Raw genomic sequence first — 14,889 nt, forward strand, 5'->3', positions numbered from 1 at the left:
GACAGGGTTCAGTTCGCAGGAAGATCGGATCATCGTCATGGAGGTGATAGAAAACTACCAACAACTGTTCGTCACCTCCACTGCGTCACTGGCAACACAAACGTAAATATGGCCGTCCATCATCACCAAAGTGAATGCAGTCGGAGTATCGAGGAGGTCAAGAGGTGCATGGCAGCCAAACCAAGGAGAAACTCGCTGCCAACAGGAAGGCAGCAAAGGCGATTGGAGGTGGGAGTCCTGCGCCACAGGAGGAGCTGGATGAGCTGGAGGAAATGGTGGCCACAATCATCAGTGTGGAGATGGTGGCAGGAGTTGGGGGTCTGGACACAGCTCGATATGACCTGACCCAACAGCAACAGGGTGAGTAAAGACCAGGGACTGGGGGGACGGAGGGAGATGGGCACAATGGCACACATGCACAATCATGTGCAGCACACTGCACACCCACAATGACTGTGGAACATGTCCCTGATACCCATGGCACACTGCAGCACACATAGAAACACCAAGTAGGCCCCCTTCCACAATGTGTGCAAATGGGCCCCCCTCCATATCACCAATGCCACAATCTACCCATGCACATGTGCTGAAACCAGAAAAGCAGCGGCTCTGTGAGCCACACGGACAATGCAAGTGACACTGCATGACAGATAGCATGGCTGCAGTCACAATACATGCCATGGTGCACGAGACGACTTGGAGGTGGCTGAGTGTGGACCACATCCATAAAGGAGCAGGTCACACTCTGACTCATCCACGTGCACCTACAACCCATGACGTCAAAAACACATCTGCAGACAAACAATGCACAAGAGTACAAAAACCGTCCAAGAGCACAAATGACCCAAGTCGCAAACATCCCAGAACCCGAAAAGCACACAAGTCAAAGGCACACTGACTCAAAGGGATAAGGGGCCGCCAAATCAGAGCTGCAGGGGAGACTTGCCAACAATGCAGCACACACACATAGCAATCACAGTACATTAACATTGACTACAATGCAGTACAAAGTGCAACCCTTACACCACAGGACAGAGGACACAACTGGTGCCGCTCGTGCGTAGTAACTGGCCAATCACATCTGGCATTGCATGACACTGTGAGATGATAATGTACGAGTACAATCTCACATCCGTCATGTAGTCGAAATGCCCACTGTCTTCCATCAAATAGCCAGCTTCACCAAAACAGCCAAAATGTACACTGTCATGCAGTCTGAATGTAAACATTTCCAATGCGTAAACATACATGGAACACACTGTTAACCTGCATCTCCCTGTTACATTGCTGTGGAATAATCAACACCTCCTGCAGAGCAGACCACACATCTCTACAGTGATGATGAAGAGGACACCCTGCACATTTGCCCAGACAGCCTCCGCTCACCACCCCCTGGAGCAGGGCAGCCCAGCTGCATCGCAGTGACCCCACCCACTGCACAGACCACACAGCAGGAAGCACACACCACCACAGCTTGCTCACAGGACCCCAACGACCACCACATGAAATTCCAATGCCGTGTGTCAGGGTGCCAGCAGAAGATGGCTGATCAACTGCGGGTGGGGTTTGACCTCATGGCAGCCAAACTAGATGCCATACGTTGGTGTCTGAGTCCCATCAGGGATCACTTACAGTACCTAACAGACACCCACTGTCCACACCATACTCACCAACAATCCTTGGCTGACATCGCTGGGGCCATTACTCGGATACAAGAACTGTCTAGTCAGACAGGCTCCAGCGATGACAGCACAAAGTTGGCACAGATGTGGAGGACAATGGAGACCATGGAGCCAATGCAGGCTGGAAGTAGGGCTGCCACGTTTGAACACCAGCGAGATGTAGCTGGGATATTCCATGCATTGCAGATCCTCATCTTACCATTGCTGCCACAGAGCCTGTCCCAGATAACTGCTGCTGGAACTCCGACACACACATCTCCGCCCACTGATGTGTCATTGGCACACAGTGATGTAGCACTATCACCTTCGCACCCTGATGTGTCAATGCCCCATGGTTATGCAGCCATAACACCACAACGCACACCTGACACACCGGACACAGGAGATGGAGGGTAATGACTGTGTGAGGAATGAGGCAGTAGCATCCGTACCCGGCACATGGCCTGTCCCTGCCTGGTTTAGCCCTATGCATCATGCCCTGGAACAACACCTCCCACTGTCCCCCGGAACACTCTGCGACATTCACCTGGACCCCGATACGGACTGACATATCTGCTTTGGTACCAATGACACAGCAATCCGGCTGTGGACTGAACTCTTCCTCTTCAGATTAACCTTGCATTCCCCCAAGGACTCTGGTTGGCCCACCACTGGGCAACCACGTTATGTGGGCTTAAATTGGCCATGTACCCCTTCAGCTTCGACACTCCCCAGAATGTGAATAAAACATTCCAAATCACACAGATGTGTCATGTCTATGTTCACTCACGTATACAAGTATGGATGAATGTAGGGACATTGATTGCACAAAAAGGTACACCCTGGTAAATGTCATAAATGCGCATGTTTGACCCTGACCCACATGGCCAATTAGATGACTGTGAAGGTGTGAACTAGCTGTGGCCTCATTGCACATGAACAACAATCTCACAACCTCCCAACGTAGCCCCACGTCCATATGTTATATAGTACTGTGTGTAGAAATGTCAAAATCGGTCACACGCCTGAAGTACTGTCTCCCATCGCATGTGGCTACAGAACATCTCTTTGCATGACATACTCACACACATCAGTGTGGACACAGTCTGTTTTAATGGATCACATTGATCCACATGGCAAGAAGTTGGACACCATACTCACATTGCTGAAGACACGTAAGAGCACAGGTCTACCAGCAACTATCCCAAACACAATGTCTGGCTCACAGAGGTGGAGCTGCCAATAGGGATTCACCACCAATGTACATGCGGCAGTCTGTCCCTCCCTGTGTACGGACAATGCTCATTGAGGCACAGGATTTGTCATACTAATCAACACTCATCACAGTTGTACACTGGTAAAGTTGCGTAGACTTTATTAGCATGTGCCTGTCAGTACGGGCAAGGAATGGGCCACAACAGGCAGACAAATGCAGAATGGGAACGTGTTGAGGTGCAAGAAATGGGGAGGCAAAAATGAACACATATCCTCATGGATGGTAACGGTCTCAGCCCATCTTGCCTTGTTGGTTGAGTCATGTGATGTTTGGCGTCTGCTCATTGCCCCGTGTCCGGGGACACAACTCACAGCCCATGGGATCTGCATGGAGCTGTACCACCGGACTGCGCCGACTGTGTGCTATGCTGACAGTGAGCAGGTCAAAGGGACCAACAAGGTCACATGTCATGCTACATTGCCATGTGTGTAGTCTCCCTCCAGCAGTATGTCAGATTTAGGAACGTTGCCTAACGACCATGGGGCTGCATCACCTTGCACAGGTGTGTGACAACACGCGTGGGTGAACGCACATGCATTCTGAGTATGGGCGAATGCATACATGTCCACTGTTGTCCTGGGATGTGTGACCATTCCTCCATGATGCAACACAGTGTTGGGACCTGTGCTCTAGGTGTCAATCAGTTGTGGCTGCAGGAAGGTAGTTACTCGTCCATTAATGCGAGCGCAGCTTCGTAGGCAATCAGTTCCAGAAGTCCGTCATTCTCGTGTTCAAGGAACACGAGGGTTAGCTAATCCATTAACTGGTCCGGACAGATGTGCTCCATCCACGATGTTTCACTAATCCCCAACACAGCCTAATAGGGGAGCGCCTCGATGTGGTCTCTGCACACGATGACATGTGCAATCTCCCATCCACTACTGCCAGCATATACGCCACAGATCAGGGGCGTCCCATGCACGGGTATCCCGGTTGCACTCCTGTTTTTGGGCCAACAGGGGGCACACACACAAGTCATAATCCAGTTCAGCTACCGTTGTGTTGGATAGGCTGACCTCCATATGTGCATGATCGACAGTGGAACCAGGGCTGGACGCATGTGACGTATGCAAGCCGGAAACTCAGACGGTAACTGATCTGCAAAACTCCCATTGGCAGAGCTCCCAACAGATGCAGCATTCGTGCACGGTACAGTTCCAAATGACAGGGGCATGTGCCCGGGATTGCCTGCCATTGCGTTTGTTGGTCTCGTACCACCGGCACTCCTCAGACCGGCAGTTCTGTGGATGATATGCCACAGCTCGGAGCAATGAGTCGTATGTGTGTTCAACGTTTGGACGTATGTTTTTTTTTTCACCAGTATGTTGGGGGCATGCCGCGCAGGTGTACCTCGAGCAGGGCCAAGTGTGTGTGGTGTGTGGACACGTTGGTCTTTCATTAGTGCAGTTCGTGGTGTGGGAGTCGTCAGAGTCTGGTATGGTATCTTACTCAGGGGGTGCCGGGCGCATTGAATTCCAAGGTCGGAGGTTCAGATGCCCTGCCTTGTGTATTGAGACAAAGGAGCTTTCATGCCTAATTTTTGTCTGACTAATGCTTGCATTTCTGAAATGCGATGTGGCCTTCGCGCTGAAACTGTTGCCAGGCCTTAGATTTAGGGTGCACCAATTGAGAAACACACGCAACAGTTGGCATGTATGAGCCAAGGGCCTGATTGTCCTTGCGCTCCTTGTTCAGACTCTCTCTCTCTCTCTCTCTCTCTCTCTCTCTCTCTCTCTCTCTCTCTCTCTCTCTCTCTCTCTCTCTTTCTCTCTCTCTATGTCCTTTGATGAGTGCCTGACACACCTTCTTATCTTGGATATTGTCTTACAGGCTGTCACTTACAGGTTGTCCAGGGATGACCTGCCATGACTCTTCCAAATGGTTGTTTGGAGAGAAATTTGATTGTGATATTTTGTTTGGACTTGCAATGGTGAATGATTGATTCTGCTTTTCCTGTACTCACATGACTGTTAGTTGTGATTCTGCGGCATCAGGCAAATGATTTTGGTCATGATTTTGTGACGTTGATGTGCAATCTCTTGATGCGGGAGGAGTGGGCGGTGGTCCAGGGGTCGGTGGCAGTGGGTGTTGCATGATCAGTGGCTCCATGGCATCTGTTGGTCTTCAGGTGTGGCTCTGGGCTTGGCTCCCTTTTCTCGTGCCGGTTGTAGTCCGACTTTACACCAGGTCAGAGCAGGTGTTAATTCCCTGCTGCTAACGCGCCTTATTGCATGCTTTGTGTTCTTATCGCAGATCTGGCTGGTCGTTGAGAATGTTGAGGTGTGGTGTTGTCGTGACTTTTTGCTCAGGAACGCCTACTCTGTATCTCATTCGCGATAGTTGCCAGGGACATCCGTGGCGATGTTTTTTGAGGATACTCTCGCTGGAAAACTGGTGATATCGGCTCTTTGCACCAGCTTGTGAATGGGGCGATAAAGTTATCATGACTTTGGCTGTGATTAAGTGCCGATAACTCGGCGATAGGTCCTTGAGAATATGCCCTTTAAAAAATTCACTAAACAAAACAAAAGTTAGAGGGACGTTATAGTTAGGAAATAGAATTTAAAAAAATTCAAAATTCATTGAAAAAAACAAAAAGTTCCAAGACGTTGCTCCTGCAATGCACTGCTTATGACCTCGAAAGGCTTGAAATGCAGTTCTTTTAAAAATTACAATTGTGTATTGAAGAAAGGCAATGCATTTTCCCACGGCTTTAACTCCCCATGAATGCCTATTGGTCTCTTTGTCTTTGCAACAACAAGTCCTTTCATGAGAGATCTCACAAGCTCAAAGAACGAAAACACAGATGCTTCAGAGTCCAATCCCCCAGTTTACGAAATTAATTCCCAATAACAATCCACATTGAGACTAATCGTCTTCCAGAAAGCCTATTCAGTTTGAAGAGCAGTTCAACACAGTTTGCCATGAATCCATCCGATGAAAGCCAAGGCAACAACAAAAAAATGAACCCATCTAATGGATTCCCACAATTTGTCCCTAGGAGAAAATTACATGGTCTACTCCATTGTTTCTGGACTGATGCTGCTAGTTGATTGACTCTGAGCACTGGAACACTGCTAACCAGGCCCCAGTGCATGTGCTCTAACCCCTAAAGCATGTTGAATTGGCTAATACCTAATTGGCATATTTAACTTCCTTATAAATCCATAATATATGGTGTCAAGAGTACACCCATGGCATGGAAAGTTAAATGTCACGTATGGACCACAGCACTACTACGCCATCCACTAGTGTGGCCATGCATACATAACTCCAGGCCTGCCACTGCAGCCTAACTGCTGCAGTTTAAATTAGCAACCTGACCTGTCAAACTAAGCAGTTTTTGACAGGAGAAAACCTCCCTTTTAAATAGTAAAAGGTCACCCCTATTTAGGCCATGTAGCCCACAGGCAGAGTGCATGGTGTATTGAAAAGTAGAACATATAGAAATTAAATTAAGTTAAAATATCCTTACTAAAACTAGCACCCAAAATCTTTTTTCACCGCATGACAGCTGGCTGGTCCATGGAGAAACACAGGGAAGCAATCTTAAATATTAATTTTGCTATCTCAGGCTAGGCATTAGCTAGAAACAGAACTCAAGGACTATTTCTGATATTTATTAAAGGCCCAACTCAATGATGAAATCAGCTTGTTTGTTAATTATTAAGGAAGGTTACATTTTCCCTTTCTTAAGCTTTCGGAGGCTAACTGTTCATCCAGTTGATGAATATCCCTGATGAGGTGTGTAAACTGCTCCCACAGCAGAGACAAAGGCCTGGGGGAGGTTTTTTGTTCCTCTGGTAGTAAGATCAGTTGAGCAGTGATGGGAACTCCATCATGGGCCTCCCTTTTCACAAGCTGATGTCAGATGATACCTGCACAGGCCTACTCTCTGGCCTCCCAGTCAGGCAGGCACCTAACCCAGTGGGGGTGAGAGCTGCCTCACTGGTTTGGAGTGACCAAGGAGGAGGGGAGTGCTCATTACCCTGGCCACAACTCTGGGTAGGCACACAGGCTCTGCACAAGGGAAAAATTATTTCTCCTTCTTGCATTTGGTGAGTGAGAGGCACTATGGGATTGCATGCAGTAGGACACAGGTGACGAGCTGCAAAAGAGGGTAGGAATACCCCTGGGAAGGTTTTCCCAATAAGTTGGTGCAAGCATAAATGTGGCATCCTCTGGCATCCCTTGGCAATCTCCGCAGAACATTCTCAGAATAGAAGGACTGCACCTTCTGTTTGAGATTTGGGAGGAGACCTGAAGGGCTGAACTTGTTTACATTTGTTCCCAGGACAAAGAAGTGGACTCCAAGGGTCAGTTGGCTTACCTCGTGTGTAAGCCACAGTGTCAAACAAGCTGCAAGTGGATTTTTCCCTGAAGAGCCCAACTGACCTCTACCAACTAGATCTGACCTGGACCCTACTGGGGGCCTATGCTGGAGTCAGTCTTGACCCCCAATCATCCCAATCAATAATTAACTTTCTCACATTCCTGTAAAATGTACTACAGGTTCCTACAAAGTTAAAAAAATGTGTCAATATCTTCATCTTTTCAGACATACAGATACGTTTTTAAGCCTTCCTAATCTAACCCCTCTGGTTGATCACACTGTGTCCTTAAAAACACTGCAGAAATGTTGCATTAGCCAGAAGACTGAATAGTTATTTGCCACAGATACAGATACCCTCATTTTAAGTTTCACTTATATGTAGAAATACTGCAAACATTAAATCCGCAACCCGCTGTTGATATAGTTGTATCTCTTGCCTTAGTCGCCATAGATATTCAGGTTTTCATTAACCACCTCCCACCTTGGGTCGTATTAGACATAAAGGCACTGCGCTGGACTGCCCCTCAGTGCACATTTAACTGAGATTGCTGGGTGCAGTCAAGGGAAGTGTGCCCTGTTAGAGCAAATGCACTGTTCTTATTGTAGACACAAATGTGCACTTCCACTAGGAGTAATGCATAATTGAAATCAATACAGGCTCAAGGAGAGGGCAGGAATTCCCACACAGGTGGGTGCAGAATGAGACTTCATGCACTTGGGGGGGGGGGGGGGGGGATGACCAGGGAGGTTCCTGGCTACCACTCTTTCCACTCCTCAAGGGACACCCTCGAAAAGGGGGGGACACACTGACTGTGACTACCCCTTATGTGGTGCAGTGTCAGTGCCACTACTGACAGGTTTCTTGGCTCTGAGTCTGCATTGGTAATACGGGGCTGTTGCAAAGGCTTCTCTCATTTGCACGGCACCACCAGCCTTTTGACATTTCTTGTTTTGTTTTATCACAATTGTTGACAATGAGATACCCCAGGCACCCTTATGCTGTAGTACAAGGTCAAAAAACAAGAGAGCTGCCAGTGCTGCCCGTTATTTGAAACCAAATTTTATTCAAAGTGTAATCATTGAAACATTAACACTGATGACTTCTTTTTCTGTCCGATTTAATCATGAATGACTCAGGTTACATGAAAAACATAACACTACGTTGTACCACAAACCTAAAGACACATCTCGAGGTGATGTACATAATTTTTCGTATACATATTTTACTTTTTTTGTAGAAGACACAACAACATATTTTCAACAATTACCCTATACAGAACAAACACTAAATAAATCACTCATACCCATTCATACAAGTCTTATCTGAACAAACAACAATGATTCGTATTGAATTGTGGAGACCATCAGCAAAAAATATATAAAATTCAAAATGGACTCAGTTTTAATTTGGCTGGAAGATTAGCCTTGAACATAAGGTCTACGCGTTTCAGATCCCTTTCCTTGGAGAGATCCTCATCAGGACCAGTGTTAGACTGAAACAACAAACAAAAACCAAAAACTCCGTTTACTAAATGACCCAACTATTTGTCTGCCTAAGCGTTCTAGCAGTTGTGTGTATCTCTTACCTGCACTTTAATGCAGTAGGACTCAGGGATGCAAGAACTTCTGAACTAGTTAGTAGTACAAGGTCAGCATAGTTTTTGTGTTAGAAGGCGTCTGTTCCTGTACATTAACTACGTCTTAAGGAATTTTCCTCCCTGTAGGTATGCTGTAGAATGCAGCACACATGCAAAGAGGAACAAACTATGAGAAATGAAGACATTTCTCCTCATTAAGCCTACCTCAGGTAGGTGAAGGATTTTGGTTTGAAACCCAGCCTATAATTCTTTGTAGATAGGGAGCTGGTCAAAACCCATGATTGGTTTCGTGGGAAGCGAGAAGTGTACTGCACTTGACATCGTTAGAGATGAGAACCTGATTCGAGGTTCAACTGGTCTTATATCAATGCAGGGGCTCCTGGAACAGAGCTAGTGCCAGTGCTTAATTTGTGTATGAAAAAGTCAAGAGCAGAGAAATGTATCAGGTGGCCAGTGCAGCTTGCACCACCTAGTGTCCATGCTGGTGCTTCAAAATTCCAGTACCAAAACCCCCTTCTAACCATCACACTCCTACAAATATGAGAATTTTGACTAGTCCAGGTCATCCAAAGCTTTAAGAATGGCCTAGGAGCGCTTGTAATATTTGTTCAATGTATATTGCTTTGTAAAACATGCTGCTGATGTGCTGTGTTTGAAAATAGACAGACAGCTCCACCGTGTGGTAGAATAAAAAATGTGTCGATGTTGGTTTAGTGCCCACAAAATGATTTCCGTACGCCTTTTTACACACCTTAAACCATGCTGCTTCGATTTATGCGCATAATCACCAGTTTGGGCACATTACTTTTGTGATTAGCACTGATGTGCATACTACATTTTTCATCAACTACTGCACATTTTATGGATTTGCCCCATGCTGAGATTAATTTACCAAAACATGTTTTGCAATAATTTAAAGCTGTATTTTACATTTGGTAAAATAATGAATGTTACAGTGTTCAGGAACATATTTTTAGGTTTGAAGTTAGCATTTAAGGCATGTGTTTTACATATTTAAACTACTCTCAACGCTGCTACACTCACAGTGTTACCTTATTGTGAGCTACCACTGAAAAGTAGTCGAATTAACCGATTTTTTCACATTAGCATCTAGGAACAACTTTATTAAATGTGCCCTGCCGGTACAAATAGTATAATAAGCGCTATTCATAGCAGAAGACACGTGTGCAAACTGATGAATCGTCGACATTTTGCTGCACCTGTGTAAACAGAAACGCAGGCACCATGTTCTGCATGTTTCATAAGCAAACACTATTTACGACATGGCCCTCAAGGCTGTATCTAAGAAAGTTTGCCCTAATGCAAAAAATAATATCAAACAGGGCAAATCCTTCTGCAGCTTTATTGTTGAAAGACTGAAGCAGGCTGTATTTGCTGCAAGCTACACGTTTTCTACGTGGAGGAGAGTGATTCCATACTATTGTCACAGGTCTACATTTCGTGGTCTGGAGTCTGATGGTGTCCTGGCTGCTATGATATCCTGCTCTCCACGGCGTGTATACATGTATGGTCAGAGGTTCAGCCATGTGCGTGGATGTGATGCCATGCACTATCATGCCCAAATACCTGCTCTATGTAAGTCAATACCACGCATTTGTAAGTGTAATTGCATTTCTATAGAGCTTACTGCCTCTTTCGAGGCACTAAAGCACTTTATGCCAGGCAGCAAAGTGCTCCAGAGCCGAATGTTACTGTTTGTTTCTGGGATAAGTGTTATGAGCTCAAGCAAAGCAGTCCATGCATTCACTTGAGTTTCTTTGTGCTAGATTACATTAATGGGAGCGAGGTGTTATTATTTGGAATTGGGGGCTGGGGTAGTGCAGATGTTTAGCAGTGTGAATAAATGAGCTAGAGGAGGTTAGGTGTTGTTAGGTTGAAGTGTTTGACTTTAAAAATGGTAGTGATTATGATCCTTCAAATGAGTTGTGGGTAAATTGCAGAACAACATACATGCAGGAGACGAAGACTGTTGTACCCTGGGAGAAAAGGCAAACATAGGATGCAAAGGAAGGAGAAGGGCATTTGAAGGAAAAAGGAGATGACAATTCAAAATGTTAAGTGAAAGTAAAATATAGCAATCAATTTGAGGATGCAAAATTCTAGAGAAATTCAATATAATTACCATAGGAAGACAGTGCTATATTCGGTACTTTTGATAGGCACTTGAATCTGAACTGGACACATCAGAAACGGGGGGCTTATTTACATGCCCATTGCACCGCCGATACGCCCCTTTTTTGGATGCATCGGTGGTACAGTGTGCCTGCCCATATTTACAAGACCACGTAAAGCCGCCTGCGTGGCTTTTCATGGCCTTGTAAATATGGCTCCATTTCACGCATTACTCTGCATGAAAGGGGTGCTCCATGGGTGTTGCTGTGGGTGTTCCCACGCAACATACATGGAACCTGACACATTCCCAGATTTACAAGTTTTTGTAAACATTACAATGCGTCAGATTTCTAAGCCTCCCAGGGGTGGCGTAAGGGAGGTGCTATAGGAGAAACCCCTTTATTAATCCTCATTTTTCCTTTTTCTATGCGTGCAGCACACATAGAGGAAAACACCTCTTGTGCTTGTTTTTGTGCAGGAAGGTGTACCTTTCTTCCTGCGCAGAAACAATCAGGCATACAGCACAGACACTTTGGCACAAGGGTGACTGCGTTGGTGCATGGCAGCCCTTTGTGTGCCAGTGCAGGGGAAAACACAACAGAAACGGGCTGTATCTTGCAGATACGGCGCATTCCTGCCCTTTTCTTTTGACGCACGACAGTGCAGCAGGAGGGCTCGCTGCACTGCCGTGCGTCAAAACATAAATGAGGCCCTAGATGTGCACCTTGGGATTGGATACAGTCACAGATGTGCACTGCATAATTGAGCACAATACTTAGTGGGCCTCCAGAGTTGGGTGTAATATTGGGGACCTGGACGAAAACACTGTTTTTCCGAAACAGATATTGCTGACACGTCTGGTTTGAACAGCAACGCCCTTTGCGCTTTCCTGATGGTTTTGTCAAGCGTGGTCGTCAGCTCATGCCTGACGTTCCGCTTATTTCGGTTGTTGTCAAGTAAGTGATAATAGTCCACGCATATAGTGCACACAACAAACTGAAGCACCTCTAGCCTCTGCACCACCCTGTGATCCCATATTTATCTCAGTCATTTTCATTTCCCCCTACTCCGAAGGTAGCGAGGCTCAGTTGCAGGGGCCTCTGTAGCAATGCTTTAAGTCTCCTGCACGGAGAAAAAGCGTGCCAGCTTCTGTATCGATGCCAGGCGCCCCCTTTGTGGCATGGTTTATTGCCCCTGGGGAAAGGAGGGCATTGGTTTTGGATTACTGCTGAGTCAAAGGGCATCACAAGTGATGGACGGATCTGGTCCCTGTGTTCCTACCTTGGACTTCGAGGGGGTTCTTTTCTGCCAGAGCCAAGCCGAGGGACAGGAGCAGGAGGGAAACCCCCCATCTGGTTGTCGACATCTTGGGGAGATAGAGATATGCAGGTGCGGCGCCCCTCTCAGATGCCTTTTATAAAGTCTTGTCCAGATGTGGCACCCTCCTTCTACGACGTCCGGCCCCAGGTGCAGACGTTCAGTGCCCCTATCTTCAGTCCTGGAAGGTTCCAGATAAGGTGGGATCTAAAACAGCTGTTCGCCGCACTCCCGGACCAATCTTTCTTCTCTGTCATCAGCAGTCCATGCCAGAGCGCTCAGGGTCTAGTGGCCTCACCTCCTGGCCAGGGAGCTCCCTGTTGCAAGGAGTAGGTCTGATCTTGGTCAGAGCATCCTGCCTCACAGTGACACTGCTTCCGGTGCACCCTTTTTAATTTGTCTTCGAGAATCTTGCTGTCTCTCATGCTTGATCAGTAAACTTTGTGAAATGAGTTGGTGTTCTCAGTCCAGCTCCCATGTGACAGGATTAACAAGCATTGGCAAGGCCAATAGGTCTCGACTGTGGGCGCGGTATTGGCTTTGGGAATCGGATGGGAGTGGGTAACGGAGGGGAGGCGGGTGTTGGTGAGTAATAGGAAGGTTACAAGCCCATTACTAAACACAGGAGGCTTGCAAGTGAGAGCGAAAACGCAGGAACATGCGCTTGCAGGCGAGACCTAAAAACGAAGGGGCAGATCTACAAGGAAGTGCCGCAGCGTGGGACCGCAAGTCCTTTGGCTGCGTCACGCTGCGGCACTTCCGAAGCACAGGGATGCGACATATTTACAAGAATATGTCGCATTTCTGTGCTTCCCCCTGAGCTGGTGCACAAACTGCAGCCATGCGCTGGCTCAGGCACCCTTGCACCATGGTGCAAGGATGCCTGCGATGTGGAGGGATTGTTTTTGTGCAGGAAGGGGCACCTTCCTGCACAAAAACAATCACTACAGGCATTTTCCTCTTTCAATGCGTGCTGTAGAATGCAGCACGCATTGAAAGAGGAAAAAACGAGGAGAAATTAGAACATTTCTCCTCGTTGCGTCTCGCTATGCCATCTCTAGGGTGGTGTATCATTCACATGCTTCTCCAGATTTACGATTTCTCGTAAATCTGGAGATGTGCCTGGTTCCATGGGTGTTGCGTGGGAACACCCACAGCAACACCCATGGAACGCCCCTTCAACGCAAAGTGCTGCGTGTAAAGGGGCCGTATTTACAAGGAGAGGAAAAGTCACACAGGGGGGATTTTCCTGTCCTTGTAAATATGGAGGAGCCCCCTGCGCCACCAGTACGTCACGAAAGGTGACATACTGGTGGCACAGTGGGCTTGTAAATCTGACCCTATGAGTGCGAGGTAAACTTGCTCTGCAGCTTTTTGTGTCAGAAACCTGCACTTCGCCTGAAGTCTGTATGGTTTTAGTCTCTATAAAGGAAGCACGTGCTGCTTTTGCCCATACTATACTTGTTCGCTGTGTTTCAGGAAATATTGGCTGCTGCTGGCCAGCCTGTGCTTGCTGATTGATTGATTTATTTATAGACTGTTTTAACTTCCAGAGGCTTCTTGGAGCCAGGGAAGACCAATACAACAAAGATGAAACAAACACAACACCCTTGTGTGTACAATGGTACTTCACGCAGCTGCTGACACTTTTCTTTCTGTGTGATGGAAGTGGTACTGCTTAGGTGTGAATTGTTCAGTGTATGAAGGATGTTTTCATGGTTGATTCTTGTATTGCACACGTTTTGTGTGTCATTCGAGTTTGCAGTTATGCAACCCATGAACCACTCCAGGGTTTTAGGTGTGTCAGGTCTGAGTACTAGCAGTAATTAAGAAAGGCAAGTGAAACAGGTCTCTTTCGTGCTCTATATTTAGCCCCTTAGTCTACCCAGCCCAAAAAACGGGAAAAATCGCAGACTGCAGCAGGTGGGACAAACAAAACTTTTTCCTGAGCCACTTGCAGCAGTTTTGTGGCTTACTGTTGCACTTCCCAGGCCTGCACCAAAGACAACTAATAAAAGTGAGAAGGCCTGGTGTGGGGGCTGGCCCTCTACCCCTGGTCACCCCCAAACTTTGCCTTCACTTCTCTTGTTTTCTGAACCTGTTGTTGTTGGCTTTTAGGACTCTGCACACTTTACCGCTGCTAACCAGTGCTGAAAAGTTTGTACTCTCTCCTTTAAACATGGTAACATTTGCTTACACCCAATTGAGACATTTAATTTGCTTCTAAGTCTTATGTAAAGTGGTACTACATGCACACAGGGCCTGTGAATTAAATCTTACTAGTGGGCCTGCACTACATTATTGTTTTCCCCCACTTAAGTAGCCCTTTGATACATATCTCAGGTCTGCCACTGCAGCCTGTATGTGCAGTTTTAAACTGCCATTTTGATCTGTCAAAATAAACCTTTTGCCAGGCCTAAACCTTCTTTTTTAACAATAAAATTCAGCCAGAGGGTAGGCCCTAAATAGCCCATTGAGCAGGGTGCAGTGTATTTAAAAGGATGGGCATGTACTTTTAAGTTTTTCATGTCCTAGTAGTGAAAAACTCTCACATTTGAATTTCACTACTGC

The 14,889-nt window shown here is 46.7% G+C and overlaps 1 protein-coding gene across 1 annotated transcript in view; it reads right to left on the bottom strand.

The window, feature by feature from the left end:
- Window positions 1–12,439, bottom strand: part of CUZD1 (CUB and zona pellucida like domains 1) — a 147,997-nt gene extending 135,558 nt beyond the window's left edge. The window contains exon 1 of the mRNA XM_085601868.1: window positions 12,283–12,439. Within this exon, the coding sequence (XP_085457994.1) occupies window positions 12,283–12,367 (85 nt within the window). The 5' untranslated portion in view covers window positions 12,368–12,439. The remainder of the gene's footprint in view (window positions 1–12,282) is intronic.
- Between the last annotated feature and the right edge of the window lie 2,450 nt (window positions 12,440–14,889).

This window comes from Triturus cristatus, chromosome 1_2 (genome assembly GCF_964204655.1).
Source record: "Triturus cristatus chromosome 1_2, aTriCri1.1, whole genome shotgun sequence".
Taxonomy (NCBI): domain Eukaryota; kingdom Metazoa; phylum Chordata; class Amphibia; order Caudata; family Salamandridae; genus Triturus; species Triturus cristatus.